Raw genomic sequence first — 16,679 nt, 5'->3', positions numbered from 1 at the left:
ATGCTGGGAAGTGGGGAACGGTGTTGTCTGTTCCTCAGTTTGACCAGGACTCGAGGTCTTTTCAACCCTTTCCTCTGGCGGTTTTCCCACCGTACAGTCAATTGGTGTGGTTCCTGATTGTGAATATTTGAGGACATCTAAAAGAGTATCTGTCATAGGTGACCAGTGCATTGCATGCTAAAAAAAATAGCGCTACACGAGAAAAATGCAAAACTGAGGAGAACACCGAGTGATGGCAGCCATCCCCACTGGTGCCATCTTACTAACAGACTGCATGTGCATTTGAGAGTTTTACCAGGGAAGAAAGCGTCTGATTTGATGCTTTCTTTAGTATCCAGAGTTGTATGATGTGAAGATGTAATGCTGCTAAAAAAGATAATTGGCCTCTGTCCGAGCAGGGTTCAGGTAGCTGCTCTGCACTGTGTTATATGGAGTATTTTACCTACTTTACACAATTCGCTTTACATAACTGGCCTCACTCACCTATTCATTCAAACACTTTTTTCTATGCTTTTAAGTGCTTTCTATCTAACATTAACACACATTCACATTTTGGTGGATGCAACTTGGGTTAGTGTCACGGCCTTTTATGTTCCAAACACCCAAAAAGTCCAAGAAAAGGCCGTGGGTGGCAACGGGAGGTTTGTTTTAGAACGCACTTCTGACTTCATTGTTTTAAAATCATATGGCGTTTATTTCGTGCAAAATTATAAACAAAAATCAACCAAATAACTTCTTAAAACTTAAAATTAAACGAAAGTTAACTTAATTTGCTTTAACAACTTCAAAAGTGGTCAAAAAATCATTTTCTAACCCTCCCGTCTTCCCATCAAACATTTGGCAAACAAAAAACCATCTTTGCCACACCCCTCCAGGGTGCTCTTAATCCCGTGATTAATGGGAGGGTCCATAAGCCAATAAACCAATCACTTTCCAAAATAAATTGGAATTTCCAATAAAATGAATTACAAATTTACATAACAAAACTAGGTCAACATATTCTTACAACTTTAAAGAAAAAACAAAACTTAATACAAATTGCGTTTTATAAACATTCAACAAAAATGGCCACAACAGTTAGTGTCTTGCCCAAGGATATTTGGCATGATGACTGCACCAGCCAAAGATCAAACCACCAACCTTCCAATGAAAACCAAAGAAATCATCAGACAAAACATTTCAGTAAATACTTAGAAATGTTCACTTTCTATGCCATATGTGAGAATAAGATCCAGAGTATGATTAAAGTAGTAAGTGAGTTCTTTAACATTTTAAGAGAGCCAGTTGAGTAGTAATAGATTAAATGCCATGTTGAGGATGTTATTTTCAGTATCTACATCGATGTACTAAATCACTGAATGCTCTACATCAGTACAATATAAGTTTGAGAAATTAGACAGAAACTCTGTATAAGGACCACACAGAACACACAGAACACATCGAACGTCCATGTGGGGTTTTGAGAGAAATATCACGCTGTCAACTTCACACAGATCCACAAATGTAAGCGTGTTCCTGTCCCAGTGTAAACCTGGGCCTCCTGAAGTAAAGCAGAACTTAATGATTTGTGTGTAAATGATCACTATTTATTATAGTTGTGGTCAAACGTGTTGTCACATATCTGTGTATTTGTGCGTGGATTTGAGCATGCATAAGCGAGTCCTCAAACATTACACACAAATCACAGTACAGATTGATAAATCTTTGTTTATGGTCATATTGTATGAATTCATAACACTTTTGAGGTAAATTTCTCTCCATATGTCTGGGTCTTTATGATTGATTAATAAAGTTGTTGTTATGGTTCTGGGTCAGTGTTGACCCAGCATTTTGAGTTTCTTATATTTTGGTTTATTTTTGCATTATGGATTGTTTTCTGATGTTCTGGTGCTTTGTTTATTATTATTATCATTATATATCTGTTTCTGTTATTCTTGGTGAGGGATCAGTTCTTAGGTTTTGGGTTCTCATGTGTATTGCAGTTTCGGTTCAGTGTCTACTCTGTCTCTCAGTGTCGTGTCTGTATCTTTGTTGAGTGGTTTCTTGTTTCCTGTTTTATTGTGAAAGTCTTTGTCTTATGTTAGTGTGTGCAGCTTAACTCCCCCTGTCTCGTTAGCCCTGATCTCTCCCAGCTGTGTCTCCTTCCTGTTACCCATTCTCTGATTACCACCCTGTGTATATTAGCCCTGTGTTGTCCTCAACCCAGTGTCGCGTCGTACCCTCAGATCCTGCCTGTGTGTTCCAGTTAGTGTTTTCATGTTTGGTTTCTGTTTTGTTGGTGCCAGCAATAAAGCTGAGGTTTTCAGTTATATTTCCGTCTCAGAGTCCTGCACTTGGATCCACATCTCCACCTGCCCGCACACAGAGCCCTGACAGTTGTTTACACTTTTCCTCCTCTGCCTTCGAGGATTCTAACAATTAGTATGACTTGTGTTGATTCATGTCAAATAATATAATCATTCTGCTGTAACCAGGTTTCTGTAATGCAGAATAAATCAATATATCGATGAATTATTAAATCATATTCTACCTTCTTTGTTATTTCTTTAATGTTGAAATAAACGTTTGATGATATTTGGTTTGTTTTTAAGTGGTCAAACAGTCTTTATAGGAATGGGGTTTTGGGAGTATAACAGGAGGAGAGAAGCTGCAGAGAGGCGTGTAAGACTGCAACTCTGCCTTCTGGTCTCAACCCTGGACAATTATTTTGCAGGGGATTTAATAAATTTGGCCACATTTGTGTAATAGGACATTATCTAAACATTTTTTATTAAATGGGCTACACAATACACCACTGTGAGATGTAACAGAAAGAGTAAGTGAGACTGTACAGCAGAGAGAGCCAACACCAAGTGACAGCACCACCCATCATTTATTTATTAAAAGGTTGCTAACTGGAATCTTCACTTGCTCTTCCTGTGATGATAAAGACCAGACCTGTACGAATCTGTGTTCTCACCATTGCTGTAGATGCCACTGAAGTCAGCTGGTGCCAGTTTTCTTTCACTAAATTCTGAGCTCCGCTTTGGCTTGTCCATGCTAGCTGTTTCACCAAAGTCCCTGTCTGAAATCACAATATGGAAGATGATCCCTGAAGGGCTTTCCTTTCTCCATTCCCTCCACAAAGCTTCAACTTTAAACTTTAAAACAAGTAAAGATTGTACATATAACTGACTGAAACTGTGTATATATATATATTAGGGGTGCAACAATACTCGTATCGATTTTGAACCGTTCGATACAGTGCTTTCGGTTCGGTACACATATGTATCGAACAATACAAATTTTTAAATTTATTTTATCAACTTTTCTTCTGACGATGCTGTCTGTGTTGAGCGCTCAGTGGATCTGCGTTCGACTACTCCGCCTAGGCTGCACTGTCGAGCGCAGATCCACTGAGCGCAGCGCAAGCTAGCAAGACAGAAGCTAAGCTCGTTGCAACATGGCAAATTGAACCTCCCCCACCCTCATTCAGATCTGGCCTTTGGAACTATTTTGGTCTTCATGTGACGTATGACCCTGAAGGTAAGCGCGTCATGGACAAAAGTAAAACAGTATGTCGGATGTGCCAGCAATGCTCAATTACATTGGTGGGAACTAGTGCGTTAGCGCAGTTAGCTCGTTAACGTGTTGACGCCGTCCAGCCCCACGCACGGGCCGATCCGCGGCAACTCGTTAATGCAGATTTGCCGCGTGATGGCGTTAATGTCATTTTAACGAGATTAACGCTGACAGCACTAGTGGGAACACAACGAATATGACTGCACATTTACGCCGACATCATCCTAGTGCAAAGACAAGTGGAAGCAGACAAAAACAACAAGCACGCATGCTACAAACTTTACCCGAGTCACTTAGACAGCCGTTAGCACATGATTCTCCTTATGGGGACCTGATATGTTTAATATGCTGCTGAGAATATAGCCCAGAAGAAGCGTATAGTATAGCTTTTATTTTGGAAAGAGACATTTCTCTGTAATAAACTCTCTTTTCCAAAGATGAGGGATTTCTCCATCAGATAGATTTATTTTTTTATTACTTTGTTGTTTCAGCAACATTAAATTTAAAAACTGTACTTTTGAGTTAAAATATATATTTATAATTTTAATAAATGACAAGTTAAAAAGGCATGAACATTTTTTTGTATCGAAAAAATATCAAACCGTGACACCAAAGTATCGAACTGAACCGAACCGTGAATTTTGTGTATCGTTGCACCCCTAATACATTATATATATATATATATATATATATATATATATAGAGAGAGAGAGAGAGAGAGAGAGAGAGAGAGAGACATATGTATATGTATGTATATGACAGCTACACATTTTCACTAAAAATACTTTCTGAACAGAGTGTATATCTCTGCAGCTAACATGACAAACTCTTCAAGTGAAACTGCATATTTCAAAAACAAAAATCTTAAAGTCCAGCATATCTAATAAACATGTATTTGGAAAGCAATTTCTCTTACCTGACAGCTTTAGGAAATTCATATCTGTACAAATCAGAGTCAACTGCTGAAATATGTTTCAAAGTAACTTGGTTGCATCCCACTATAAATTAAAAAGCAGTCAGATGAGACATCCTCAGGAACATATTTCCAGCTTCACTTTTTCTTAGCGAGAATATAAACTGGATAAACAAACAATACGGTTACTTAGTTCTAAGTTCATACAACCTAAGACATACAAACACTGTGCTAGTCAGTGTACTGCATTTAAAGGGCTGCAGGCAAAATAAGGTGTGGCCCACACAATGCTACTATGAGTGTGAGTAAATAGTTTCAAACAAGCACACCTGCGTGTGGTTTTGATTATAAAACATAAAAAGGCTTGGATAAATATTTGCTTGAAACTTGAATGAGCAGATTTTTAGTATTTTGTGATGCACATTTGATTATCATTAGGTGTATGCAATTTCTGATTCACATTTAACCAAGCCACGGGTGTTGCATCAGGAAGAGTATCTGGCATAAAATCTTTGCTATATTAAACATGAATTATCTAGAATGACATGTCCATAGCAGATAGTTCAGGGCATGGGTTAACAATGGCTGCCCTCCAGTGCTGCTGGCCAAAAATGTCCTGGAGGAAACTGTGCTACTGCTCGCCAAAATAAAACAAAGAAGGGAAAGCTGGTTCAGAAGCAGTGAGACGTGGACTTTGGAGGTGAGGCTAGGGATTTTAAAAGTGGAGACTGTGAGAGCTGGTTGATATGAAGGAGAGAAGGAAGGTAGATATAATGTATGTGGATGAAACCAGGTTGAAGAGAAGTAAGGCCAGGAGCACCGGAGGTAGATTCACTGTGCACTCAGGTGATTAATGTGCTGGCTCTTGTCCTTTTCTCTTCACAAAGCACTTTATACAATCTGCCCAAGCACTTTTTAAAAATGTTTTTTCTAAGTAAGTGCTATCTATCCAACATTTACACACGTTCATAGTCCTATAGAGGTGGAATGTGAAGTAAAGAGGAGCCTGCAGATTGTTGTAGAGTCTTTGCCTTACAAAATAAAGACTCTTGAGGCAACTGTGGTAGTGATATGGCAAAATAGAAATAAAATTGAACTGAATTAAACTGAATTGAATTGCAGAATGGTGGTACGAGGGAATGTCTCTAAGCTACTAAGATGGTAGTGTATAGGATGACTGCAAAGTGATGCTGGTAGACGATGTCACATATTAGTCATCTGTTACCATCTATAGTTTTCTCTGGGTCCCTACGCAATCAGAGCAGTAGAGGCATGTTTAGCCGGTGATTTCAGCGCTAGCCTGACAGGTAATGTAAGCAAGGCACTTTCCTCTGCCCTTTCTGATGTTTTCAGTTCCTCCTGACTGGTCAGCAAGCCACTCTCCTCTTCCCTGTTTGGTGATGTCAGCAAGCCTCCTCTCCTCCACCCTGGTTGGTGATGTTAGAAATCCGCTCTCCTCCGCCCTGCTTAGTGATGTCAAGAAGCGCTGCACTCCACTGGCAGGTGATGTCAGCAAGCTGCTGTCCTCTGCTCTCACTGGTGGGATCAGCTAGCCGCTATCCACTGCCCTTTATGGTGTTTTCAGTTCTGACCTTAATGATGATGCCAGCAAGCCGATCTCCTGTGCCCTTAATGGTGATGTAAGCAAGCTGCACACCGCTGCCCTGTCTGATTATGTCAGCAATCTGCAATACTCTCCTCTACACTGGCTGGTGATGTCAGCAACATCACCGGCCAGTGATGGGGGCTACTTTACAAGGGGGCTTGTGCTGCATGCTTAGGCCATCTACACCACACCAGGGCCTTTGCTGCCTCCTGGCTGAGGCCATCCACATTTCACCAGTTTCCTGTGCTGCTGGATGAGGCCATCTTCAGTACACCAGGACCTGGGCTGCTGGCTGAGGTAATCTACACCTCACCGGGGCCGTGCTGCTGGATGAGGCCATGGGAACAACACGTGGCCCTGTGCAACTGCCTGATGCCATCTGACACCACACCAGAGCCTTTACTGCACGCTGGATGAGGCCATCCACATTTAACCAGAGCCTGTGCTGCTTACTCAGGCCATCTGTATACACCAGTTCCTGTGCTGCTGGATGAGGCCGTGTACAACACACCAGGGTCTGTGCTGCTGGTTTAGGCTATCTGCATTACACAGGTACTTGTGCTGCTTGCTGAGGTCATTTACATTACACCAGGGGCTGAGCTGCTGACTGAGTCCAGCTTCACCATACAAGGGCCTGTGCTGCTGGTTGACGCCATCTACATTACACCAGGGCCTGTGATGCTGGCTGATACCATCTTCATGACACCAGGGCCTGTCTCGCTGACAGAGGCCACCTACATTACACCTGGGCCTGTGCTACTGGATGAGGCCATCTATAGCACACCATGGCCTGTGCTGATGGCTGAGCCCATCATCACAACACCAGGACCTGTGCTGCTGGCTTAGGCCCTCTTCACCTCACCAGCATCTGTACTTTTTGCTGAAGCAATCTACAACACAACAGGGCGTGTGGTGCCAGCAAAAAGTAAACTGAGCCTCATCAGGGCCTCTGTTGCTCGTTGAGGACATCTACATCACACATGGGCCTGTGCTGCTGGCTGAGGCATCTACATCACACCAGACCTGTCCTTTCTCTGAGGCCATCTATACCACACAAGGGGCTGTGTTACCTGCTAAGCCCATCTACATTACACCAGTGCCTGTGCTGCTAGCAAAAAGAAAACTGAGCCTTATCAGGGCCTGTGCTTCTGGTTTCGGCCATTTAAAGCACAGTAGCGCCTGTGCTGCTTCCTGAGGCCTTCTACACCACACCAGGGCCTTTGCTGCTTGCTGAGGTCATTTACATTACACCAGGGGCTGAGCTGCTGGCTGATACCGTCTTCACGACACCAGGGCCTGTCTTGCTGACAGAGGCCACCTACATTACACCATGACCTGTGCTGCTGGCTTAGGCCCTCTTCACCTCACCAGCATCTGTACTACTTGCTGAAGCCATCTACAGGTACTTCTGTGCCGCCAGCAAAAGGTAAACTGAGCCTCATCAGGGCCTCTGCTGCTGGCTGAGGCCATCTTCACGACACCGGGGTATGTCCTGCTGACAGAGGCCACCTACATTACACCAGGGACTGTTGCTGGATGAGGCAATCTACATCACACCAGGCCTGTCCTTCTTCTATACCACACAAGGGGCTGTGTTACCTGCGGAGCCCATCTACATTACACCAGTGCCTGTGCTGCTAGTAAAAAGAAAACTGAGCCTTATCAGGGCCTGTGCTTCTGGTTTCGGCCATTTAAAGCACAGTAGCACCTGTGCTGCTGGTTGAGGCCATATACACTATAATTATTGAAGTTAACTCAGAAAGATCGATTGGAGAAAAAGAGTCTAACTTAACATCAATGGTACTAAGAGTAGCTGTAGATAATATTACATCTGTGGGATGATTATTGGTAATTTTTTCTCTAATGATAACAATTTTATTTGTGAAGAAGTTCATGAAGTCATTACTAGTTAACGTTAAAGGGATGGTTGGCTCAACAGAGCTCTGACTGTTTGTCAGCCTGGCTACAGAGCTGAAGAGAAGCCTGGGGTTGTTCTTATTTTCTTCAATCAGTAATGAATAGTAAGATGTTCTGGCTTTGCGGAGGGCTTTCTTATAAAGCAACAAACTATTTCTCCAGGCTAAATGATGATCCTCTAAATTTGTGACACGCCATTTCCTCTCCAGCTTACGAGTTAATTGCTTTAGGCTACGTGTTTGAGAATTATACCACGGAGTCAGGTACTTCTGATTAGAGACCTTAGTTTTCACTGGAGCTACAGTATCCAGAGTCGTACGTAGTGAGGAGGTGAAATTATTATTAACAAGATAATCGACCTCTGTTGGAGTAGCGTTCAGATAGCTGCTCTGCTCTGTGTTGGTACAGGGCAATGACGATGATAACAGTGGGTGGATTATATTCTCAAACTTAGTTACAGCGCTTTCAGAAAGACATCTACTTTGATAAAGTCCACTCTCCACTGCTGCATAATCAATTATTGTAAATGTTATCAGGAAATGATCAGACAGGAGAGGGTTTGGTATGTTCAGTTTCTATGCCATATGTTAAAACAAGATCTAGAGTGTGATTAAAGTGGTGGGTGGGTTCTTTTACATTTTGAGAGAAACCAATTGAGTCTAATAACAGATTAAATGCCATGTTGAGGCTGTCATTTTTAGCATCTACGTAGATGTTAAAATCACCCACAATAATTATTTTATCTGAGCTCAGAACTAAATCAGATAAAAAGTCTGAGAAATCAGACAGAAACTCTGTGTAAGGCCCAGGTGGACGATAGATGATAACAAGTAAGACTGGTTTCTGAGTTTCACAGCTGGGGTGGACAATGTTAAGCATCAGGCTTTGAAATGAATTAAAAGTCTGTCTGGGTCTTTGGTTGATTAATAGGCTGGTGTGAAAAATTGCTGCCACACCTCCCCCTCGGCCTGTGCTTTGAGATTTCTGGTAGTTAGAATGACTCGGGGGTGTTGATTCATTTAAACTAACATAATCATCCTGCTGCAACCATGTTTCTGTAAGGCAGAGTAAATCGATTTGTTGATCAATTATTAAGTCATGTACTAACAGAGACTTGGAGGAGAGAGACCTAATGTTTAATAATCCACATTTCACTGTTTTACTCTTTGGTTCAGATGTGGATACTGTATTGTTCTTTCTTTGTGATTTTTTATGTTTAAGTGTCAGGGTTCCTGGGTCGTTGACCCAGTGATTTCAGTTTGTTCATGTTCAGTTTAGTTTGCCACATTAATGTTCTCACTTCCTGTTTTTCCCGTGTCATTAGTCAGATTATTCAAAGGAGCTTGCAAAGAAAAGCGTCTGGACTTCTTTAAGTTGCTTGAAGACGTTTCACCTCTCATCCAAGAAGCTTCTTCAATTCTAAGGTCAAATGGTGGAGAGTCCCAGATTTAAACCTAGTGGGAGTTTCCCCCCACAGAGGGACAAAAGGACCCCCTGATGATCCCCTAATCGCCTGAGCCAAGGTGTGAAACTGGGTGTGGGTCCCAATCAGCCAGAGTTTCGGGTGAGCGCTTTGTGAAACCTGGCCCCACCTTGTCATGCGAATTCCTGAGGTCAGATGGCCCAGGATGTGAGTGGGCGTTAAGGCGTCTGGGGAGGGAACTCAAAAATGGATTATAGATGGCAGACAGTCGGTGTCGTAAACCACCGCCTCTGTTCAAAGATGGTCACTCACAGTGGACATAGATGCTTCTTTCACTCCTCTTTCAAACCATCTGTCCTCTCTGTCCAAATTGTGAACATTGGCATCCTCGAAAGAGTGACCTTTGACCTTTAGATGCAGATGGACAGCTGAGTCTTGTCCTGTGGAGGTGGCTCTTCTGTGTTGTGCCATGCGCTTGTGAAGTGGCTGTTTGGTCTCTCCAATGTAGAGGTCTGGGCATTCCTCGCTGCACTGTACAGCAGACACAACATTGTTAAGTCTGTTTTGGAGTTTTGTCTTTCGGGTGAAAGACAGATTCTTTGCAAGCTCCTTTGACTACGATAACCTGGATGACTGAGAACCTTCACAGACAATCAGAAGAATGGTCGCTCACAGTGGACATTAAATCTGGTGATGCTAATCAGAAGGCTAGACCGTCCAATTTCCCCAGCCGTTTACTTCCGGCCTACCTGACCTTCTGAGGACCCGGCCCACGTAGACCACAAAGGCTGGGTCTTCAGGAGGATGCAGCCCATAAATTTGGACACGACATTTGGCTGGGCCACGCTATGAATTCTGGGATATAGTAGGCCACGAAGGACACACCCGACCCATCCTTCAAATTCAGGGAAAAAGGAGGACGCATTTGTCGGCTGCATTCGGAGGAGACAGCCTTCGGCACGTTGCTGTGACGTAATCGGTCTACAAATGCGGCCTCAGGAGGATGCAGCCCGTGAATTTGGACACGACATATAAATGGGTCTCTCCGTTCTCCCATCATCCTTTGCTTACACATGTTGCGTCTGATTGGTTAGAGCTGAGTGCATCCCAAACTAACAGGAGTGGTGAATAAAACTATAAATGTGTTTTGCATGTGAAATAAAAATAATAAACCTAACAAAGGATTATGTGCGTTAAATCTGCGCACTTTCAGATCGTGAATCACTTTGGAAAACACTGTGTGATGGCCACAACATGAAGCGATTTTATTGTTGAATTATCAGTGATACTTTCATGTGAGAAATGTTAACGATGTCATTAAAAGAAAGCTTTAAAATAGGGAGAAAAACACGTCGGGGGAGAGGGAACCCGGTTCTCCAGTTAGATTGTACTTCACAGCGTCATGTTTCGCGTTGACAGGGTTATTATTGGAGTAAATGGATGGCTGGAGCCTCTGCTCGAAGCGTCTCCTATCGCCGCGAGCGGGTTCATATTGGAATGAATTGACAACCCACAGCGTCTCACCTTTACCGTCAGCATGGGAAGTTAAGGGACGTGACAAATCGTCAGTATTTTACGCGTCTGGAGTGAGAACAGGTTGGATTTAGATACATGAAAGTAATTTTGTGCTGTCGCTTGCATTTATGTATTAAGCCTAATTATTGCCTGAGACTGTTCTTGTTAAATGATGAAAAACTCAAAGGCACGTTTCAGCAGTGGATCTGTGTGAAATCAGCAACTTGCAAAAATAAATCAGAATGTGGGCCATTGATTCTAAAAACAGAAGTTACAACAAAGTTCAACACTTACTAAAAGTGCAATTAAATCATCTCAGCAGCTTTACTCATGAAATTATTGCAGTTAGCTGAATTCATATATTGCATCTTTATATAGATAGATAGATATTATACATATATATATTTATTTATGTGAGCAGTGCAGAAACCTGCACTGATCTGACCTAATTTCTTCCTCATCCTGATTCCTGACCTGGGAAGGGAGAGAAATATAGTTTTTGTTTTGTTTTTGTTTCTCTTCTTGTTTTATTGAATTCCTTCAAGGAGAACACAGAGTGTGAAGAAGTGGGCAGCAAGGACTTGAAATAGGGAGGCTGGGGATAGAGAGGAATCAGCAGGCACCTAGTTTTGAGAGACAGTGGTTGTTGATCTCTGTGTTGTAGAATCATTACCCTGTTTTATGTTGCGTTATACTTCTTTTTTTCCCCCCATATATTTTTACTGAAATTTTCTGTTGTACAATACAAACAAATATTTGAACACCCTCACATTCACACACCCATCCCTACATCAAACCTGCCTACATCACATTCAAATGTTGAAATTGGCATAGTTTTCACAGTAATACAAAAATACAAGGAATTAGGATAAACAAGATTCTCCCCTCCTTCCCTTCTTCTTTTCCTTCTTTTTCATAAATGTCCTTCACCTCCACTCCCTAAAATATCCATATATGGCTTCCACATAGTCCCATTGTTTGCCCTTGGCAATATATGTTAGTCTTTCCAGGCCTAGAGAGACTGCAATTTCCTACTTCCAGAGTCCCATGGAGGGAGCATCCATACTCTTCCAACATAGTGGAATGGCTCTTCTGGCTTGAAGTAATCCATAGTCCATAATTTTTTTTTTCCGATTGCTTAAATTCCCTTCAGTATATTCCAAGTACACAGAGTTTTCCTTTTAAAGGGATTTTTACCTTAAACACTTCAGACAGACATTTTGATAATGTCTTTCCAAAATTCCTGGATTTTAGGACATTCCAGACAATGAACAAGAGTTTATTTTTCAACTAAACATTTATCTCCAAAAGTTGATTCTGTTCATCTGGACGTAGCGTTTTCTGGGAGAAACGTTTCGTCATCATCCAGGTGACTTCTTCAGTCTCAGCTGACTGCAGGTTTCAATCTTATAAACAGTACATTTGCATAGTGACTGAAACCAGCCCACTGAAGTAACAATGGGCTGTGAGGTCAGTTCCTTCATCATAATTGTGCAAATTCTCATGACCACTGATCAACAACCACTGATCAATGCCCATGAGTACCATTCACAGAGAGTTGGGGAATGGCTGCAATCACAGCATGTAAGATGGTGACAGATGTACCCTTAGGCCCCCTCCTCAATTCAGAGATGGTCTTTCCCTCTTCACGTAAATGGCCTCCTTGACTCCGCCCTCAAACCAGCGTTCCTCCCTGTCCAGGATGTTGCATCCTCATCATTGAAAGAGTGTCCACTGGCCTGTAGGTGTAAAGAAAACGCTACGTCCAGATGAACAGAATCAACTTTTGGAGATTTATTTTCCTGGATGATTGAGAATGCATCAAGACAAACTAAACATTTAGTACAGATGTCTGGAAAATCATCGGACATATGATGAAGCTTGACAGGTGTTATATAGGTTCTCATGAGCCATTTATATTGCAGTAGTTTAAAGCGTGTGTTGTTTGTTTTTGTGATTTTAAGCAAGCCTGGTTCCAGTCGTTTTCATCTATGTCCTCTTGGATCTCCCTTCTCCAAGCATCTTGCATTATACTTCTGATTAAGAAGTTGTGAAATTAGATTTGTATTACACTATACTGCTGCTTTATTATTGCAAATGAATTACACTGTTTTATGTTTTATGATACCTTATATTGCTGATTTATAAAGAAATACTGTTTGCATAGAATCATGGCCTTGCTTTTCTGATTATAAAGACAAAAGAACATACTACGGGAGATTCTCCCTCATTTCTGTCAGGGTCCCTGTGCCTACCCGGTCGGCTCAGTATGGCTACATATGTTTTTATTTTGTCTTTTTTTGTTCCTGCTCTCTCCCTTCCCCTCTTTCCCTCCTCCCTCTGCCTGGGCGGAGCTCACCTGTGGGCTCCTGCTCTTGTTCCACGCACCTGGTCGCAATCACACACCTGTGGCTCATCACGAGTGTTCCAGCTCCTTTATAAGATGGCAGCTCTGTGTTTCTCGTCGCTGGACCGTTGCCGACCCTCATTCCCTGGACCAACCCCTGTGTTACCTGAGTGATTGGAGTGTGAAGAGGAGCGTGAGGAGTGGACGGAGTGTGTGTGTGTGACGTTCGGCATCTTTCCCATTCGTGTGTGGACCCCCGGAGCCCGGCTTTCCCCTCACTTTTGTAAATAATCACCTGGTGTATCGTAATAAAGACTCTTGCGCTTTCAAGACCTAGAGCCTGCGCGTGAGTCCGTTCAGTCCCGTTGTGACAATTTCACACAGGAGGAGAAAAAACAGGAAGCCAAGGTCGTAACTTAGGCTCACTGGGAGAGAGAAAGAATGTGAATGTTTGTAAAGAGTTTGTGTCCCGTCCGGACGTTTGTAATGCTCAAAGTGTTGTATGGAATAAAGAAAATTGTATTGATTAAAGTGATAGGTTTTTAACAGATCCAACAAGTAAAGTATGGATATTATGCACAAACACACATGCAGCTATTACCCATTTCTTCTTTTTATACTTAAGACAACTTTTTCTTGAATGAAGACACTAATCTGTCACATGTAACATGTAGCCAATTTTATTTATTGTTCCACCGAATCTCCTTAACCTGTGTTCAGGTTAGGGAGATGATGGAGGAAATGGTGGGGGTGGGGGTTGTAAAGAAAGGGGTAAAGAAGAAGAAAAAATAGGTAAAAGGGGGATGAAAGGAGGAAAGAGATAGAGGAGAGAAAACCCTAACAATCTCCTCTTGGATAGGAGAAACTCCCTTTAAAGGAGGAAACCTATGGCAGAACCAGGCTAAAGAGGGAGCAGTCAACTGCTGGGACTGGTTGGGGGGTGAGGCTGAAAAAGAGAGAAAGAGAAGGAGAGAGGGGAGCGAGATGGGAGAGGTGTTAGGAGTTAAAGAGAGGGAGATGGGGGAGAGGAGGGGGAACACAAAGTAAGTTCAAGTGAGGGAAAAGTAGTGTCCCTCCTCCGGAAACATCAACATGATGTTGAGTCCGATTAGTTGAAAAGCCGAAGCAGCCAGTTCCACTTCTTCTTCTTCTTCTTCTTACTTGGCAGAATCTCTGGCAGGCTCTTAACCTCAGTTTGGAGGTCAGCCACCTTCACAGTGAGCATTTTCTGTTTGTCTCGTAGACTTTGCAAAGATTCCTGCACAGACAGGCGAGTCCTCTTTTTCTTCTTTTTCTTGTTGTCTGGTGTCTTTTTCTTTCACAGGCTCCTGCAGAGACATTGCAGCGGATGGCAGCAAGTCCTCTTTTTCCATCTTCTCCTGTTCTCCAGTGACTTCTTCTTTCAGAGGCTCAGATGTTTGCAATTCATTTGCATCAGTGGAATTTTGTTCTTTTGGCTCCTGTGTGACTTTAAGGTAGGACACTTTGGCCTCTTTCAGCTCTTGGTTAAGAGACTCAACCTTCAAATCATGGACGGCCTTGTTGGAGCAGAGCTGGGATTTCAGGTCACTGATTTCCAGGTTGAGTGTCTCCTGCTCCTGCATATGTTTAATAAACTTGATTTATTGATCAAACTTCCTCCCTCCACATACTCATACCTGTGTCAAACTGTCCAGTTACATGTTTATAAATAATATATTGGCCAAATTTCCATATGTTATTGACCTGGGGGTAGAACTGATTATAAACAGGTAAGAAGTTCTTAAACCATCATGCATTTAAGGTTATCCTGTTTGTTTTTTATTTAAGAAGACAAGTTGTTCCACTGTGCCAACATTGAGGGCCGTGTCTGTTTCTCTTCTTGTAGGTCATGTCTCCTGGCTCAGAGAAAATCCTCTTGCATGAAACTGAAGAGGCTGGAGTGCATAGAAACTGCACTGCAAGTTGGTAGAGGTGCAGGTATATGGTCTTTAAAAGCCATTAGTTGTCCTGGAGTGGAGTGGATCCTCTGTCCAGGGAATTAAAGGATGTATCATGTATCTCTGTACTTCCACTGTGACTGTCCTCACTCACATGGCTATCCAGCAGATCCCACTGACCATCACCAAAAAGAATAAACAAATTAAATGGCTGCACATTTTGTAGAATAGCTTTTTTGTTCTAACAAAGGGATGGTTTGCTTTTAGTGTGGCTTTACTGGAAGTAAGATTTACTGGAAGTTTGACATAGTGTCTTTTATCCTGTCTTCCTTCTCTCACCCCAACCAATCACAGCAGATGGCCCCGCCCCTCCCTGAGCCTGGTTCTGCTGGAGGTTTCTTCCTGTTAAAAGGGAGTTTTTCCTTCCCACTGTCGCCAAAGTGCTGCTCATAGGGGGTCATATGATTGTTGGGTTTTTCTCTGTATCTATGAAGCGCCTTGAGGCGACTTTTGTTGTGATTTGGCGCTATATAAATAAAATTGAATTGAATTGAATTAAATCTCAGTAACAGGATGTGCAGTTCTTAGCTCACATGTAGTTGAGCTTGCATCCATTAAGATTGAACCACAGCAGCAAAACTACAAAAATAAATAAATCAAAATTTCAGTGTGTTAATTCATTATGTATACTATTTATATACAAAAAGTAAAACTTGTTGTCAATAGTAAGGTGTACAAAGTAACAATTTATCTATGATAGTTTTTTCTACTATCAGATAATGACCCAACTGGATGCAGAAAGGCTTAGCAGTAAGGAAACAAAGCATGTAGTGCTGCAAAGGATTTCCATCAAAGTATTAAGAATCCTAATATTTACAGTCATATCAGTTTGTTCAATTACTTTTGAGCAGCTCAAAATGTGGGGCTGTGTTTAAAAATGGCTCAACTACTGAAACAGTCAATGCAATACTTTTGCCAAATCCCTCAAAGTAAAGTTGAAAATCTGCACTTCAATCACATGTTGATTATTTGATTTAAAACCCACAACAGTAACTGGTGTTGAGGCAAAACTACAAAAAATGTATCATCCAAAATCTTGTAAATTCAGGTTGCATCAATGTTCTCTCGTTCTCTGAACAGGGTCAAAGAGAGCTGCTTGGAGAGTTACTTCACAAGAACCACATAAGGAGTTTGTTTAAACTGCCATTGCCTAATGGCAAGAAACGTGAAGTTCTCAATAAGTCACCACATACTGTAACAGAGGCTTTTCAAGATTCAAGATTCAAAGCGTTTATTGTCATGTGTACAAAGAAAAGCATTTCTCTGTACAAGGTCATTCTTTTTCTGCTGTCCACACACAGATGCTGGTTAATATGTACAAATAGATAAATACAAATAACATGAATAAATAAATGGAGACAAAAAAATATATAAGTATTAAATAGATTTATGTGCACAAGAGCTTAATGTGCGTGTTT

General features: G+C 41.9%; 1 protein-coding gene across 2 annotated transcripts in view; it reads right to left on the bottom strand.

Annotated features, from left to right (window-relative positions):
• The window catches only part of gad3 (glutamate decarboxylase 3), a 30,479-nt gene extending 25,768 nt beyond the window's left edge, over positions 1 to 4,711 (bottom strand). Inside the window, exons 1-2 of one of the 2 annotated variants that reach the window (XM_085141419.1) lie at positions 4,478 to 4,710; positions 2,960 to 3,064 (exon numbers count right to left, since the gene is read on the bottom strand). In XM_085141419.1, coding sequence (XP_084997545.1) covers positions 2,960 to 3,064; positions 4,478 to 4,499 — 127 coding nt within the window. In that variant the 5' untranslated portion in view covers positions 4,500 to 4,710. Of the gene's footprint in view, positions 1 to 2,959; positions 3,065 to 4,477 lie in introns of both variants that reach the window. The other variant, XM_085141420.1, reaches the window with a different exon arrangement.
• Positions 4,712 to 16,679: the final 11,968 nt, after the last annotated feature.

Source organism: Neolamprologus multifasciatus, chromosome 18 (genome assembly GCF_963576455.1).
Source record: "Neolamprologus multifasciatus chromosome 18, fNeoMul1.2, whole genome shotgun sequence".
NCBI lineage: Eukaryota > Metazoa > Chordata > Actinopteri > Cichliformes > Cichlidae > Neolamprologus > Neolamprologus multifasciatus.
This window is presented reverse-complemented; position numbering and strand designations above follow the sequence as displayed.